Source organism: Lithobates pipiens, unplaced genomic scaffold (genome assembly GCF_037356315.1).
Source record: "Lithobates pipiens isolate NorthernLeopardFrog02 unplaced genomic scaffold, aLitPip1_a1.2 Scaffold_8, whole genome shotgun sequence".
NCBI lineage: Eukaryota > Metazoa > Chordata > Amphibia > Anura > Ranidae > Lithobates > Lithobates pipiens.
The window spans coordinates 59,076,102-59,093,907 of NW_027507903.1; the positions used below are offsets into that span (position 1 = coordinate 59,076,102).

General features: G+C 40.1%; 1 protein-coding gene across 1 annotated transcript in view; it reads left to right on the forward strand.

Moving 5' to 3' along the window:
• The window catches only part of SH3GL3 (SH3 domain containing GRB2 like 3, endophilin A3), a 182,019-nt gene that overhangs the window by 93,519 nt on the left and 70,694 nt on the right, over positions 1–17,806 (forward strand). The window contains exons 2-3 of the mRNA XM_077473421.1: positions 8,350–8,418; positions 11,689–11,761. Coding sequence (XP_077329547.1) covers positions 8,350–8,418; positions 11,689–11,761 — 142 coding nt within the window. The remainder of the gene's footprint in view (positions 1–8,349; positions 8,419–11,688; positions 11,762–17,806) is intronic.

Here is a 17,806-nt window from a genome sequence, read left to right on the forward strand (position 1 = left end):
GTAATGACTTGCTGCCCTCAAGAGTGGGGAACCCTAGAAGTCAAAAAGAAAAGAAAAGAGGGCACACCAGCCTTGTGCATTATACTTTGAATGATATTTATTAAAAGGGTACAAAAGAAAACTACTCCCAAACTGAACAGCAAAATCTTGCGAAATGAATAGTCATCAGAATAGCAGCATCTAGTCATAAATGAAACTATCCAGAGGAACTCACAGAAGCCACTGCCAGCTGACGCGTTTCGAAGGGACTCCCATTCTTCCTCGGAGCTTAACAGACTTTTATCCAAAGGATAATGCACAAGGCTGGTGCGCCCTCTTTTCTTCTATTTTAGAGGATAAGTATGCCCAGGGGAGTGATTCTAACTGTGGGGGAACTTGGTTATGTGTGACACGTCACTGATCTCTGCTCCCTATCACAGGGAGCAGAGATCAGTGACACTGTCACTAGGCAGAGTGGGAAGATGCACGACCTGATTCACGGAGCTTGCCGTGGGCGCGCACACACAGGCCGCCTCTTAAAGGGCAACGTACGGGTACATTAGTTTGCCTGTATGAGCCCTTCTGCCGACTTATATCGGTGTGAGGTGGTCGACAAAGCAGATCTTCACTGTATTTCAGCACCACAAAGACACTACTTTTTACATATTTTTTATTTTTTTATAGCGCAAAAAATAAAAACCCCAGAGATAATAAAATTCCCCCAAAAGAAAGCTCTATTTGTGGGAAAAATGCATTTTGCTTAGATACAGCATCGCACGGCTACGCAATTGCCTAGGCCAGGAAGTAACTTAACACATAAAAAAAAAAAAAAAAAATAAAGTTTAAAACAAGTAGATGGGAAGTATATTATATCTGTTTACTAATGCTAGCAGCATAAGGATTTAATATAATCAGTGTTAAAAATTAGTGAAGTTCTACTTTGATACATTTTTTAATAATAAAAAAAAATTGTATTTTAAGCATTTTAGCTACATTTACAAAGTAATTCATCATTTAGTATACAAATAAAAAGAAATGGTAACAACTGGCTGCTCATAAGCGGAATATATATGATCATTAAACAGCGAGCAGTGTATGAAGATTACAAGGATAGGAACAAAGTGTTTATTGTGCTTGTAGTCTGGGGAGAATGGAAATCTTTTGAATAGAATGTTGTCAGCAGCAAAGCTTATAATAAAATGCAGAATATTTGTGTGGCGTGCCCCTGCCAGGCGCTGTGGCTGACAATGTGGTAGATATGCTAAGTAGATGTTGACTTAATTTATCAATGAACAAAGATTGCTTTGCAGTATCCCATGTATATTTCTGAATAAACTCTAGATGCAAAGTACAAATTATCGTGATCCAGAGATCGTCTAACTAGATTAGGACAAATATATATGTACAGTGGGGCAAAAAAGTGTTTAGTCAGCCACCAATTGTGCAAGTTCTCCCACTTAAAAAGATGAGAGGACTGTAATTGTCATTATAGGTATACCTCAACTATGAGAGGCAAAATGTGGAAACAAATCCAGACAATCACATTGTTGATTTTTGAAAGACTTTATTTGCAAATTATGATGCAGAATAAGTATTTGGTCACCTACAAACAAGCAAGATTTCTGGCTCTCTCAGACCTGTATCTTCTTTAAGAGGCTCCTCTGTCCTCCACTCATTACCTGTATTAATGGTTATCAGTATAAAAGACACCTGTCCACAACCTCAAACAGTCACACTCCAAGCTCCACCATGGTGAAGACCAAAGAGCTGTCGAAGGACACCAGAAACAAAATTGTAGACCTGCACCAGGCTGGGAAGACTGAATCTGCAATAGGCAAGCAGCTTGGTGTGAAGAAATCAACTGTGGGAGCAATAATTAGAAAATGGAAGACATACAAGGCCATTGATGATCTCTCTCGATCTGGGGCTCCACGTAAGATCTCACCCCGTGGGGTCAAAATGATCACAAGAACGGTGAGCAAGAATCCCAGAACCACACGGGGGGGGGGGGAGGGACCCTAGTGAAAGACCTGTAGAGAGCTGGGACCAATGTAGCAAAGGCAACTATCAGTAGCTCACTACGCCGCCAGGCATCCTGCAATGCCAGACGTGTCCCCCTGCTTAAGCCAGTACATGTCTGGGCCCGTCTGAGGTTTGCTAGAGAGCAATTGGATGATCCAGAAGAGGATTGGGAGAACTCATCGTGTTTGGAGGAGAAACAATGCTGAATTGCAACCAAAGCACATTATACCTACTGTGAAGCATGGGGGTGGCATCATGCTTTGGGGCGGTTTCTCTGCAAAGGGAACAGGATGACTGATCCGTGTACATGAAAGAATCAATGGGGCCATGTATCGTGAGATTTTGAGTGCAAACCTCCTACCCTCAGCAAGGGCATTGAAGATGAAACGTGGCTGGGTCTTTCAGCAGGACAATGATCCCAAACACACCGCCTGGGTAATGAAGGAGTGGCTTTGTAAGAACCATTTCAAGATCCTGGAGTGGCCTAGCCAGTCTCCAGATCTCAACCCCATAGAAAACCTTTGGAGGGAGTTGAAAGTCTGTGTTGCCCAGCGATAGCCTCAAAACATCACTGCTCTAGAGGAGCTCTGCATGGAGGACATGGAGGCCAACATACCAGCAAGTGTGTGACAACCTTGTGAAGACTTACAGAAAACGTTCGACCTCTGTCATTGCCAACAAAGGATTCATAAAGTATTGAGATGAACTTTTGATATTGACAAAATAATTAAAGAATAATAATAAAAAATGTGTGTATGTATGTGTGTATGTGTGTGTGTGTGTGTGTGTGTGTATGTGTATGTGTGTGTGTGTGTATATATATATATATATATATATATATATATATATATATATAATAATTTTTTTATTATTATTCTTTGCCCCGCCCCCATTAAGGAGAATCCTGCTTACCATTATCACTGAAAGTGAAAGAAAATCCCAAATTTTGGGTTGTCCCCAGAAAAGGGGAAATCTTCCAATGGGGACACTAGTTCTGGTGACCTGGAATTCCCTTAATTTGCTGGGAATTCCTCTCACTTCCCGTTTGTAGAGATTTCCCTTCACTACCTGTCCCATAGCCAATGTGACCCAGATAGCAGGAAAAAATGACAGGGTAATAACCCTCCTTTGCTCTATCCAAAATGTAAAGAATTGTTTTGCCTTTTATTTCTACTTTAAGTTCCGCTAGGAAATGGGAAGTGTTGGCTCTCGCCTAGTTCACTTGTTCTACCCGCTGACTTTTCATTATCTCTAGGACAATCTCCAGCTGTGTGTGTGGGGTTTTTTTTTGTACAGAGTTGCCAAACATATTTTAAACTGGAATATGCAATGCAAGTTTAAAATGTTTAGCTATTTTTTTTTTTTCTTTCTTGCTTTCTGTGTTATTTCCCTTGAATAACCAGGACCACAAGGAAAAGTGATCTTATGCTAGCCTGTTATGATGAGGAAGCCTGCACCATAACCACAGATGCTGTGTGGCCCAGCCATCAGCTTCCTAGCAACCAGTGACTCTGTGCAACCTGTTCAAAAGCATCCTAGCAACCAAAGGACAGAGGGGGTGGATTGGGAACTTTACACGCCCTCTTCCCCTGCATACCTAGTTGCAGTCCTTGCCTTGGTCAAATGCATGAAGCCAGGGACAAGTGCCTTCAGTTAGGCTCACTAGTAAATTTTCTTGCTAGCTGCCTGGCCAAACAGTGGTTGAAGGATGGGTTGTGCACACTGATGACCATACTAATGCAGCTTGCAGACCACACAGAAAGATGGGGCAAAGTTCTACAATCACTTTGTCCCATGGGGAACAGGCACAACCAAAGTAAGAGTAAAGCCCTATACACACTATTGGATTGTCTGCAGATTTTTGTCTTCAGATTTACCAAAACCATATAATATGAGATCAAACTTTAGGTTTGAATTTGTATTCAATCAGGCCGGCCCTTGCACTACATGGTTTTGGTAAAGCTGAAGACAAAAATCTGCAGAAAATTGAATGTGTATGGGGCCTTAGACTACTTCTCTAATGGGTTCAGTGGTTATTCTATGCTTTAGAACTGGGGTGTCAAACTAAATTCCATCATTGGCTGCAACAACAGTATGGGTGCCCTCAGGGTTGTATCTGTAAGAGCCCCCCCCCAACCATCGAAAGTCAAGAGTCTCCCAAAAGTGCAATGTCTGGAGGAGGACCTGAAGAAGGGCTAGAGTCTGCTGAATGTTGCAATCAGGGGAGGCGGAGATGAGGGAGTGCTGCGACTGCACAGAGAGGCGCAGGACCTGTAGGAGTTCTGTACTCCTCTGCTGCCGACTGCTGAGATGGAGAAGGGGGTGGGAGGCAGAGATGAGCCTCTCCAAGGCTGCATGGAGAAGCACAGGATCTGGTGGAGGAGTTCTGTCGCTGTGTCTGCTGTTGACAGATGAGACAAGGTGGGGTGGAGACAAGGGGGTCACTGCTGCAGGAGAGGTGTGAGGGCCACATGAAATAGTCTGGATGGCCAGATTCCACCTGTGGGCCATGTGTTTGGCTAGTGCTGTAGAAACAGTTAGAAGACCGGAGATTGACTACTTCTGCTATAACTCTGAAAGGCTTTTATAGTCTAACCTCCATATAATGGCCAAATTGAAAAGGGTTGGTGCTTACCAGTAGGTACTTTGAAAGTCAGGGCTTCACTGGTACAGGGGAGAGCCTGTAATATTGCCATTTCACAACACCCAAAAACTCCTATGTAAGGAAAAAACAGTGACCATGCCTGCTAGCCTCGTGTGTGTGTGTGTGTGTGTGTGTGTGTGTGTGTGTGTGTGTGTGTGTGTGTGTTTTTTTTTGTTTTGTTTTTTTGTTTTTGTTTTTTGATACCGCTAGTACATGTCAACTTCCTTTTCTGATGCATCACAGGAGCCCATTAAAACTACTTTCTGTATGGCACTGCTCACCACCATTATTCTCCGGATCCCTCTTCTTCCCAATTTAACAACATTTTATTTTTATTTTATTTTATTTTTTTATTTTTTTACAGTACAATATGAGAAGTGCAGAGCACTCTGACTTAAGTTTAGAATTGTATGCAAGTCATGGCCGCAAAAAAATTTCAATGCAAGAACATCTTCTCTTCCTCCGACTTTAGTAATAACCCTGACTCCGAAGAAAATAGACATGTAACTCTTTTCCTCATAGCTGCAGTCTGATCTATTCAAAGTATTGAAGTGGATCTATTGTCATGAGTGCGCTTTGTGTTTATCTTCATGTAGACCTTGGTGATATTGTTGCTGGAATGTGTTAGTGTTTGTGTACATTCAGTTCATTGTAAAGTGTAATTAATGTGGGCCTTAAACTTTTTTACCTAGCTGGAGTGTTTTTCCTTTTTAAAACTTTAAGCTTTTTATATTGAAACAAAAATTGCCTTCATCATCTGGTTACAAACTTCTGGTTTCTCCCAAAAATGTGTTTTAATTTTGGGCAGAGTGGGGGTAAATTTAGAATCTGTCAACTTTTTTGCTGCTTGTGCCCCTAGTTGGACATTTCCCCTCATTCCCTGATTCATTGACAGTTGTTAGACAAAACAGGAAGTGTTTAAAAATCTCCTCCTCTTCTCTACTTGATGGGTTTCAGAGAGAAATGGAATTGAGGGAAGATCCCACCCAATTGGGATTCAAGCCACAATAAAAAACCCATAGTCTACACGAGGTATGTATATTAAAACCACATGTCAGCATTTTATTGCTGTATATGTCTGTATGATGGAGACTTCCCTTCAAGTCTATTCCAGGAAACAGTGTCAGGCAGAATAGGAATCTTATTTATAGTGATGGGTTTTTTTTTTTTTTTGGTTCTAATCCTGATAGAAAAATCTCCTTGATGGTTGCACAAAAGGACTTTAAAACCGGACACGGATTGCATCCAAAAAAAAAATGTATCCCTTTAGTATAGTGCCCATCCATAGAGCTGTGATTTTTAAAATTTGCCCATTTAACCCAATAGGAATGTACCAGTAAAAAATAAAAAAATTCAGTGTAAGCCAATCTAGTGTAGGAATGCTTAATTGCCTATTATGGGACTAGTCAAAGCTGTGTTGAATAATAACATAGTAAATCAGAAGACCATAGGTCTTCCTTTTGTTGGATAATAGTACTGACAGATAAACGAGGTCTATTTGTAGTTCCATAAAGATTTTATAAGGTCAGGTTGGAAAACCATTGAAACTATGATAGGTATTCGAAAAAAAATGTTTCACATAAATACTATAACTTGTGGAGGATTGGAACTTTTTATGTTCTATCTGTTTGTATTGGGGAGTTGGGAATTTTCTTTGTACTGCAAGTTGTTGATAGAGGATGGATGTCTAGTTGTAGTACTCTACTCATTTATAGCAGAGGTCTCCAAAATGCAGCCTCTTGTTTGCCTTTATCCAGCCCATGGGACCCGATTCCTACCCCCGTAACCCAACAAATGGGACACTATTTCCCATCTTACTGCTCACAGGTGTTGTTTTTAGTCCCACTGACCAAGCCCTGAGCCATTGTTTGCTCCCACTGTAGCTGAACCATTTTCTACTCCCACAGGCCGCAGTCCTTGGGCCCCTAACGTCTGAAGGACAGAAAACTGTCCCTTTGTTTAAATAGTTTGGAGAGGCCTTGATTTGCACAGGTATATCTGAATGATGCGATTCCCTGCACCATAAGAATGATCATAGCAGCTGTTCCACCGCTTAACCATTCTTACAGGTGGCGAGAGGGGACCACCCCTCCCCACCGCCTTCCGGTGCTTCTACCAACTTGCTGCTTCCATCGTTTAGTCAGAGAACGGATCCGCCAGCCCCGGATGTTTACCACAGAGATGTCCAGCAGACCAGATGGTTGCCGGAGTCTCTATGATCGTTTGGAAACCGGGCGCGATGTTATGATGTCACACCCGGCCTCTGCATTCAAACAAATGGCACCGCCCCCGGCTGGAAAGCCTGAAATCATTTCTATTTCAGGCTTATTAGCCTAGAGGTGAGCTATGGGATCTTATTGACCCCATATCTCACTGTAAAGAGGACCGATCATTCCATATTCCTATTACAAGGGATGTTTACATTCCTTGTAATACGAATGAAAGTGATCAAATTATTATTATTAATTTTTTTTTTTTTTTTTGTGTTCAACAAAAAAAAAGTAACAATAAAAAAAAGTCCCACCCACATATGAAAATTGTGTTCAAACCACACATGTGAGGTATCGCTGCAAATGTAAGAGCGAGAGCAATAGTTCTAGCCCTGGACCTCCTCCTGTAACTCAAAAATCCCTATAGGAAACGCTTTACATGGGTTTTTTTTTGTTTTTTGTTTTTTACTGGTTACATGTTTTAAGTACCGAAGTTTGGCGTCATTCCACGAGTGTGCAATTTTGAAGCGTGACATGTTGGGTATCTATTTACTCAGCATAACTTTGCATTATGTAAAAAATTGAGCTAACCTTTTAATTCTTTTCTCTTCTATTTTTTCTATTTTCTCTTGTATTCTCTAGTATTCTAGTATTTTTTCTCTTTCTCTAGTATTCTCTTTTATTAAAAAATATATATATATATTTATTAGTGTTTGGGGGTTCTATGTAATTTTCTAGCAAAAAAATATGAATTTTACATGTAGGAGAGATGTCAGAATTTGGCCTGGATGGTAAGTAGTTATTAAAAAATGAATTTGATGATTTTGAATGAATACATAACTGAACTGAAGCGGTTCTCAGAATTTACCCAGTGTTCTGTATTATAAAGTACATTGAATATCTCCTCGTATTTGCCTAGAATATACTGTATGTGTATCTAAACTATTCTATCCTAGTCACTTTGTTTTCTTGTAAGGAGTATTTTCAGCAAGGTCATTTTCCATATTAGAGCACTAATTACAGCTGCAGTGCTATCTTCAGATCTATGAACATTAACATGTGCCTCGCTGTTTAACAATGTTGCTGATTTTTTTTTTAAAGCTATGTACTTACAAATATTGCATCTCCTTGGATGTAAATTATGACACCACATCCCAAAAATCTATGCAAGAAAAACTGACACCTAAAGGGACTCTAGAGGTGCATACATCCAATTTAATGAAAGCATTTACAAACATATATACTTTTTTTGTTTAAAGTCCATAACCTTTATATTATACACCACCTCTCCCCCTCCCCATATATTTTAAACACAAAGCACATGTTTTAATCATTGATCAGCTTAAATGTAACCTCCTCATTTTTTTTTCTTTTCTTTTTCTTTAAGATTAAACCTCCTTTTTGTAAAGCTATGTACTATTTTGTTAAACTTGCACTGGAATAACCTGATGCTTGTGTGCGCAAATTATACAATTTCTTTATTTCTTCTTGCAGCTTTTAAGTGAAAAAATCAGTGGAGCGGAAGGAACAAAACTTGACAATGATTTCCAAGAAATGGAAAGGGTAAGACAAATTACATTTAATAAGTACATAAAGGTACATATATGTCATGGGACATTACGAACTGTGTTGCTTTTGACGGTCTCACAAGGATTGAGGTGAGCACCAGTTACTGGAATGCCTGTCTTTGGTTTTGGTTTGGACAATTCAGGTGACTTTAATTTTAAGCGGATTAAGGAGATCTCACGTGTACAGGTCTTAGGCCAGCCATAGATGGTTCAGATTTCGGCCGGTTCAGCAGGAACTGGCCAAGATGCGAACAGTGTGTGGGGAGGCTGATTGTAGCAAGGTGATCGAACAAATTGGGTACAACCAGGCTGCCGGATTCATTTGTGATCATCGCTAGTTGCTTTTTAAGCCACTTGCAGTAATCACTGTCTTCTCTCTGGCTTCTCGCTGGGAGAAGACAATTACTCATCAGGAGAAATTCCCCTGTCAGCACTGTCTTTGTCAACAGTCTATGGCCTGTCTTAGATGTTACCTAGCATGCATTGTCTAGTGGATGCGTACTTCAGGTGAAAGAAAAAAGCTGTAATCATAAGGAAAGAAAATATATTTTGGTTTGCCACACATTTAAAAAAAAAAAAAAACACCTTTATGCAAAAAATCCCTTCATAGAAATCTCCACAAGACCTAACATGTGAAATACAGCGTCTGCAGCTAACTTGTTTAGTGCTTAATCATAGCTCACTCATAGTGTTATGTCTTGTGGAGGTGTGTGTGGGGGTATATATATATATATATATATATATATATTATAATATATACATTTTTTTTTTTTTTTTTTTCTTTGGTACCTCCAGCCAACAAGTGAAACTATTCTTTTCTTATACAAAGATTTTAACATTTTTGGTCCATATTAACCACTTCCACTCTGGAAGATTTAACCCCCCCCCCCCCCCCCTCTTCACAACCAGGCCAGTTTTTGCGATGGGGCACTGCATTACTTTACCTGACAATTGCGCAGTCATGCTACTCTGTACCCATGCCCTCCTGGAGAGGGCTCCCGCCACGATCCGGTGCACTCCGCCGCTTACCAGAGCCGTCGGCAGCGGTGGAGGCAATCCGGATCCTTCACATGGCTGTGCGTGGAGACAAGTGAGGGGAAGATGGCCCCAAACTGTCTCAATGACACTGCAGGGCGGAACCGACGTCAAAATGTCACTTCCACTCATAGTTAGTTCGTTTTTTTTTTTTTTATTGCATTTTAGTGTAAATATGAGATCTGAAGACTTTTTGACACCAGATCTCATATTTTAAGAGGTCCTGTCATGCTTTTTTTTCTATTACAAGGGATGTTTTACATTCCTTGTAACAGGCATAAAAGTGACACAATTTTATTTTTACACTGTTTAAAAAAAAAAAATTATATATATAATTATATAAAAAATTTTAAACGCTCCCTATCCCGCCGAGCTCACATGCAGAAGCAAACGCATACATGAGTAGCATATGAAAATGGTGTTCAAACCACACATGTGAGGCATCGCCGTGATCGGTGGAGTGAGAAAAATAATTCTAGCCCTAGACTTGCTCTGTAACACATGTAACTTGTAGAATTTTATAAATGTCGCCCATGGAGATTTTTAAGGGTAAAAGTTTGTTGCCATTCCACGAGCGGGCACAATTTTGAAGCATGACATTTTGGGTGTCAATTTACTAGGCGAAACATCTTTCACAATATAAAAAATAAATAAATTGGGCTAACTTTACTGTTGTCTTATTTTTTTAATAAAAAAAAGTGCATTTAAAGAAAAAGTGCGCTTGTAAGACTGCGTTTGACAAAGTATTGCAACAACCACCATTTTATTCTCTAGGGTGTTTTCTAGCAAAAAAGTTTTTAACTTGTAAACAACACATCTAAAAAAAAAAAAAGCCCGGTCCTTAAGTGGTTAAAGCTAGAATAGATTCAGGGGTACTCTTAGCACATTTCGTTTTGGATTCAATTTACACTTTTTAGGGGGGATAACAAGAAGTAAGGGAAGAGGTAAGTGGATAGTAGCTATGAGAGTAGTGAAAGATTTATTAATAAAAACAAAAAACAAAAAAAAAACGTGGAGCTAGGGCAGGACAGATTCATGGGAGAGGTGGGAAGGGCAGGGAAGTTGTTCGGGTGTAGGTAGGGGACCCAACTGGAGAGTACTAAACCTAGACACCAAGTGCTTAATGCAATGAATCTATTGGGATAGTTTAGGGATTTAAGATTGCATTAACAATTCTGCTAGTGATTCCTTCCTGAAGTTCCTCGAAGCCTAATACTGTTTCCAAGATCTAGCAATTGCTTTCCTGGTATATTTTTAATGTTTTGTCATGTTTGTTTAGGCTCACACCTCAACGATTTGGATCACAGGCAGAATTTACATGATTCTGCCTGCGATTCCAAAATTGCGGCAAAACACGGAACACGTTTGCGATGTCCCGATTTTTATTTTTTATTTTTTTTGCGATGGTCAAGTGACCAAACACTCTACAATTGCAATATAAAACTTGCAAATGCTCCTGGCTCCACTAAAAAACAAAAAAAGCTGAAAAAAGTGCTTCATGAACTCGCTGCACTACGTTCAGGTGAGAATGGATCCTAAAGGTTGGGGTGCCCAGGGACTCGCAAAGTTATATTAAGGAATGGATAATTTTAGGTTGTAAACCTGTATCCAAAGTGTCCGTGTTTTAGGACAACTCCACTCATTGTACCTTGGATGTGCATCCCCTGAAATAATGTGGTAAAGCATTGTCTGAAAATTTAGCAACACTAAGGGTCGGTTCACACTGGGATGACTTGTCAGGCGACTTAGCCGCCTGAAAATCACGTCCCGTTCTGTACAATGGAACCGTTCTAATCGGAGCGACATAAGTCGCTCCGATTTAGAAAATGGTTCCTGTACGACTTTGGGGGCAACTTGAGGCGACTTTCATTGACTTCTATCGAGAATTAGTTTTGAAAGTCGCCGCAGCGGTCCTGTCCAGGTTGCCTGAGGCAGTCGCGCTGCAAGTCGTGCTGCCTCAGTGTGAACCGACCCTTACTGGGGTTAAATACCAAATAAACATCGCTGTGTAAGAGCTCTCTAGCACCAAGATGTTAGCTGAGCCTTTTGGCTGTTTCACATTTTTCCATTAGTCGAAGAGCCTTTCTGTAATTGTAAATGTTGAAGTATTCTTTAGTTTTCTATGTATGCGGACAGATATTCACACTACTTAGAATCTTAGAATATGAAAATTACTCTTGTGCCAAAATAATAGAAGGTTGTGTTTTTTTTGTTTTGTTTTTTCTTCTAGAAAATTGACATCACCAATAAAGTGGTTGCTGAGCTGCTTTCAAAAACCACAGAATATCTCCAACCCAATCCAGGTAATGACTGTTTTCATGTAACAAGATTCTGAAAGGTTTGTGCTCAGAGTGGAAAAACTGAAATGAAATCCCGTCCATGCAAAAATACCTCATCCGATGTGTCCATCGAGAAGAGTTTCCACTATGCTGGATCTTGAAATTTATTGTAGAAGTGCAAAAGTTGTGAGGGCAACTGAAGATCCTGGGGCATCCAAAACTCCAAGGTGGGAAGGATCACATTTAGGATGTACTCACACTGGCAATTTTATCTCTCCGGCTGGCTGGAGACCGAAACAAAGCCGGAAACTGCTTAGATCGGGTCTCCAATGTAAGAATCCAGAAGCAACGTCACACCGTCCCTTTCTGTTTACTTGGCTGCCAATGACAGATTTAAAAAAAAATGTCAGTGTTCCAAAGTGCAGATTTTTGATGTTTTGAGTAATTTTAAGTGGAAAGCAGGGATTTGGTCTTTTAGACCCCAGATCCCTTCATAAAGAGTACCAATCACTGTGCCTATTGCTCTCATAATGGATGTTTACGTTCCTTATGACAGCAATTAAACTGTTAAACACTTATACACTAAATATTATTATTTTTATTTTTTAATGGGACAGTTTAACCACTTACCGACCGCCTCCTGTACATATACGTCGGCATTTTGAAGAGGGATACCTCGGTAACGGCAGCAGCTGCTGCCACAACCAAGATATCCATCTTTACAGGAGGCGGTCATGTTTACGATAACGGTCTCCGGCGGGTTCGCCAAGAGATCAGTTATTGGTGGCCACTCTCCCGCCCCCTCCGCCGCTTACCGGAGCCGTCTGTGTCGGCGGAGGCGATCGGGTACTTTCAGTGCCTGGGTATGGAGAAGAGTGAGGCTAAGATGGCCCCCACTCGTCTCTAATACCCTAGGAGGGCGGAAGCGACGTCAAAACGTCACTTCCGTCCATACCTCTTAAAAGAACATTTTTTTCAATGTAATTTTTTCAAATTACTTTTTTTTTTTTTTTTTTTTTTTTTGTATTTAAGTCCAAATATGAGATCTGAGGATTTTTTGACCAGATCTCATATTTAACAGCTTAAGGACCGCCTCCTGCACATATATGTCAGCAGAATGGCACAGCTGGGCACAATTGCGTACCTGTACGTGGCTCTTTAAGTGCCTACGCAGTCCCGCGATCGGGTCACAGAGCTGAAGAACGAGGAGAGGTCTGTGTAAACAAACCTCTCCCGTGCTTCCTACTGTGGCTGTCACCGATCGTCTGTTCCCTGTTATAGGGAAAGACTATCAGTGATGTCACATGCCAGGCCGCGCCCCCCTACAATAAAAAAAAAAAACACAACGTCACACACAACCCCTCCTCGCCCCCTAGTGGTTAACTCCTTCACTGCCAGTGTCATTTACACAGGAAACGGTGCATTTAAATAGCACTGATTGCTGTATAAATGACAATGGTCCCAAAAATGTCCGATGTGTCCGCCATAATGTCGCAGTCGCAATAAAAATCGCTGCCATTACTATTAAAAAAAAATATTCATAAAAATGCTATAAAACTATCCCCTATTTTATAAACACTATAACTTTTGCGCAAACCAATAATCGCTAATTGCGTTTTATTTATTTTTTTTGTGTTTTTTTATTTTTTTTATTTTGTTTTTTGTTGCTCTATTTTTGTTTATAGCGCAAAAAATGAAAACTGCAGAGGTGATCAAATACCACCAAAAGAAAGCTCTATTTGTGGGGAAAAAAGGACGGCAATTTTGTTTGGGAGCCACGTCGCATGACCGTGCAATTGTCAGTTAAAACAACGCAGTGGCGAATTGCAGAAAGGGGCCTGGTCCTTTGGCTGCAAATTTGGTCCGGGGCTTAAGTGGTTAAGAGGACTTGTCATACTTTTTTTTTTTTTTTTTTTATATATTACAAGGGATGTTTACATTCCTTGTAATAGGAATAAAAGTGATTGATTGGTTTATTTATTTTTTTAAACTGTAAAAATAAATAAAATCAAGTAAAATAAATGAAGAAAATTTTATTTATTGTTTTAAAACACCCCCTTACACACAGAAGTGAACGCATACGTGAGTAGCGTCTGCATATGAAAACGGTAGTCAAACCACACATGTGAGGTATCGCCGCGATCAGTAGAGCGTGAAAAATAATTCTAGCTATAGACCTCCTCTGTCACGCAAAACATGCAACCTGTAGAATTTTTTAAATGTCTCTTATGGAGATTTTTGAAGATAAAAGTTTGATGCCATTCCACGAGCGCAATTTTGAAGCATGACATGTTGGGTTTCAGTTTACTCGGCGTAACATTATTTTTCACAATATAACAAAAATTGGGCTAATTTTACTGCTGTCTTATTTTTTTTTTTTTTATTCAAAATTGAATTTTTTCCAAAAAAGTGCGCTTGTAAAACCGCTGCGCAAATACGGTGTGAAAAAAAGTATTGCAATGACCACCATTTTATTCTCTAGGAAAAAAAAATCTATAATGTTTGGAGGTTCTAAGTAATTTTGTTGCAAAAAATTTTTTTGTACCTTAACCACTTAAGCTCCGGACCAATTTGCAGCCAAAGAACCAGGCCCCTTTTTGCGATTCGGCACTGCGTCGCTTTAACTGACAATTGTGCAGTCATGCGATGTGGCTCCCAAACAAAATTTGGCATTTTTTTTCCCCCAACAAATAGAGCTTTCTTTTGGTGGTATTTGATCACCTCTGCGGTTTTTATTTTTTGCGTTATAAATAAAAATAGAGATAATTTTGAAAAAAAATGCAATATTCTTTACTTTTTGCTATAATAAATATCCCCAAAAAATATATATATAAAAAAACAAAACTCCCCCCCTCAGTTTAGGCCGATACGTATTCTTCTACATATTTTTGGTTAAAAAAAATCGCAATTAGCGATTATTGATTGGTTTGCGCAAAAGTTATAGCATTTACAAAATAGTTTTTCCAAATAAATTGCGTTTTGAAAGACCGCTGCGCAAATACCATGTGACATAAAATATTGCAACGACTGCCATTTTATTCTCCAGACTAAGTCATTTTCAAGCACAAAATACTGATTTTAACGTGTAAACAAGTGTCAAAAATAGGCTTGGTCCAGAAGTGGTTAAACAATACACTGCAACCGGATCACATGGTACATGGCCCCCGCTGCAGATTGCAACTGCAGTGCGTTTTTAACACGGTGCGGGAAATGTGCATAGAATGGGGGTTTCCCTCACTGCTTTTTGTGTGAGCTGGCCCTAAAGTTTATTGGACATCAGAGCAGTTGATTAAAGTAGTGCAAGACAATGAGATAACATATTACAGAAGACAAAGATGCAAGTAACATTTAAAGATTGTAAAACAGAAGGACAAAGAAAGATACAAATATATTTTTCCACAATGTAATCACCTCAACTGTATGCACTGATTACTGTCTAATAAACTTGTCCTTTGCCTAAAATACTGTCAGTAACCTTCGTACAACATCAAAGGGCATTTTAGAACCAAGATGGAAAGATTGTGCAACCTAAAGCAAAGTTGTCCCATGAGGAGCAAGGTTTACAATGTTGCAAATGTGGCTTTTAAACCGCTTGCTGACCACATCACTTAGATGTATGGTGGCAAATCAGCTCTTCTGTGCCAGATCATGTACCTAGTATGTGATCTGCCACTTTCGGGTAGAAGAAGCACGTGCCTCATCTGCTGTAAATTGTCACAGCAGAAGCTGATTAACAGGTGTCGGCCAATGGATGTCCACTGGCAACCGCCGATTGCTGGCAAAGCACACAGAACGAAGCTCTGCCTTTGTAAACAAAGCAGAGTACCATTCTGACAGGGAAGAAGTGATGGATTTTTGTTCCCTGCAAGGCAGCGAATAAAATCCATCACTTTCCTTTAGTAAAAGCACCTTGCACAGTACACAGAATGTCCACTGCAGTATTGCAGTCCCGCTATAAATCGCTAATTGCTGCCATTACTAGTAAAAAGAAAATAATTCCAGTATATATTGCATAGTTTGTAGACCCTAACTTTTGAGCAAAGCATTAAATATATACTTTATTGAGATTATTTTTTATTTTTATTTTTTACCAAAAATATGTAACCGAATAAATATTGGTCTAAATTTATGAAGACATTTTTATACATTTTTTTTTTTTTTTCTGGCTATGTTTTATAACAGAAAGTAAAAAATATTTATTTTTGCGCTTTAAACAAAAAAACGCAATGGTGATCGGATACCACCAAAAGAAAGCATTATTTGTAGGAAAAAATTAAATAAACTTTATTTGGGTACAGCGTTGCATGACAGCGAAATTGTAAGTTAAAATAACCGTGCCGTATCACAAAAAAATGGCCTAGTTATGAAAGTGGGTAAATCTTCCGGAGATCAAGTGTTTAAGTTAAATGTTCCTGTTGCCATGTTAAAAGTTAAAAATATTCCCAAAGACCAAAGTTTTTTCCTAATAATGACATTCCCCTTAAAACATATAAAATTTCGGTCCTTATTCATTTAGTAAATGCAGCCCGATCCTTCAGTTCCGCTCTTTGAAAAACCTCCTGACCATACTGCAGAGGCTCCATTGAATTCTTGATATGGAACATATGGAAAATCTTACCAACTTTCTCAAAGATGCAACCTAAAAAATTTAACAATATATGGTTCTGCTGGAAGGACTTTCGATGAATACAATCCTATCCTGACAGACTTTCCCCCTCCTTCCGGGAGCCCTTAATAAACATGAACTCTATTCTGTTTAACCACTCATAATAAATAATTAAAAAAAAATTATATAGCAACTCCCCTCAGCCCCCCCAAACTTACCTGAGTCCCATCTCTATCCAGCGATGTTGCAGGAGTGTCTCGGCTGCCCGGAACTGCCCTCCTCTTTGGCTGAGACAGCAGTGTGGAGCCATTGGCTCCAGCTGCTGTCAGTCAGCCAATGAGGAGAGGAAGGGGCCGGGGACAGGCCACGGTCCATGTCTGAATGGACTAAGGGAGCTGTGGCTCGGCGCGGGTGTCCCCATAGCAAGCTGCTTGCTGTGGGGGGCACTCAACAGGAAGGAGGGGCCAGGAGCACCAAAGAGGACCCAAGAAGAGGAGGATCTGGGCTTCTCTGTGCAAGACCATGACATTTAACTAGAAAGAAAAACTGAGACTTTTTAGTAGAAAGTGGAAAACCAGTCATTTTGGAACCTGTTATTTACATTGTCTTTTTTAAGCAACCAGAATGTGGTCTGCAGAGAAGCGGCATGATAGGGTTGGACCTTGCCGGAAGTTCCCAAGCACAACATTTCTTGGTGTCTGGATTGTTCTATAGTGACCTTCGGCTTGGCACTGGAGGTCATTTTGTAGTAAACTGTTAAATTAAAGTAGAACTCCTCCAATCCAAACTTCTGAGGTTTTTGAGATTCCTCACCGGGACAGAAAGTGAGGGTAAACCTCTCAAATGGGGAGACGCTATTTTTTTTTTTTTTTTGTAGATTAGGGAAGAGTTATGACATCATTGGTTGTGATTTCTATCCATGTAAGGGAGATCCACCCTTACCTCTTCCAGTGATTTTGTTAATTACAGCAGTATTTTTCATACAGGCGTCTGTTTTTTGTAAGACAATATGACATCAGTAAGGCCTCTTTCAAGTGGCCAGGTAGCTGCAGCCATCGGTTTCCCGCGGCAAGAATCGGTGGATTGGTGCTGCTGGAATGACTGGGACATGTAATCGACAGCACCTGCTCAGCCGGTTTAAACTATTAGCGGGTCGACAGTGGCTGCTGCCTATCGCATGTAGCCTCACACAGAGCAGATAGCTGCACTTTGGGACAAATGTCTAAGCCTAGAAGCAGCTGACTGAATTAAGGCTCAGACATCTGTCCCTATCCGCAGCTAACCACTCTGTATGTGGCTACATGCAAAGAGCAGCATCCGCTGTCAGCCCGCTATTTGAATGGTCTGAGCAGGTGCTGCCAATTGCATGACCCGGACATACCAGCAGCAAGAATCCACAGATTTTTGCCGCAAAAGAAACTGTCAGCCTTCTAGTTCTTTGAGGAAGCTGCCTTTATAAATAC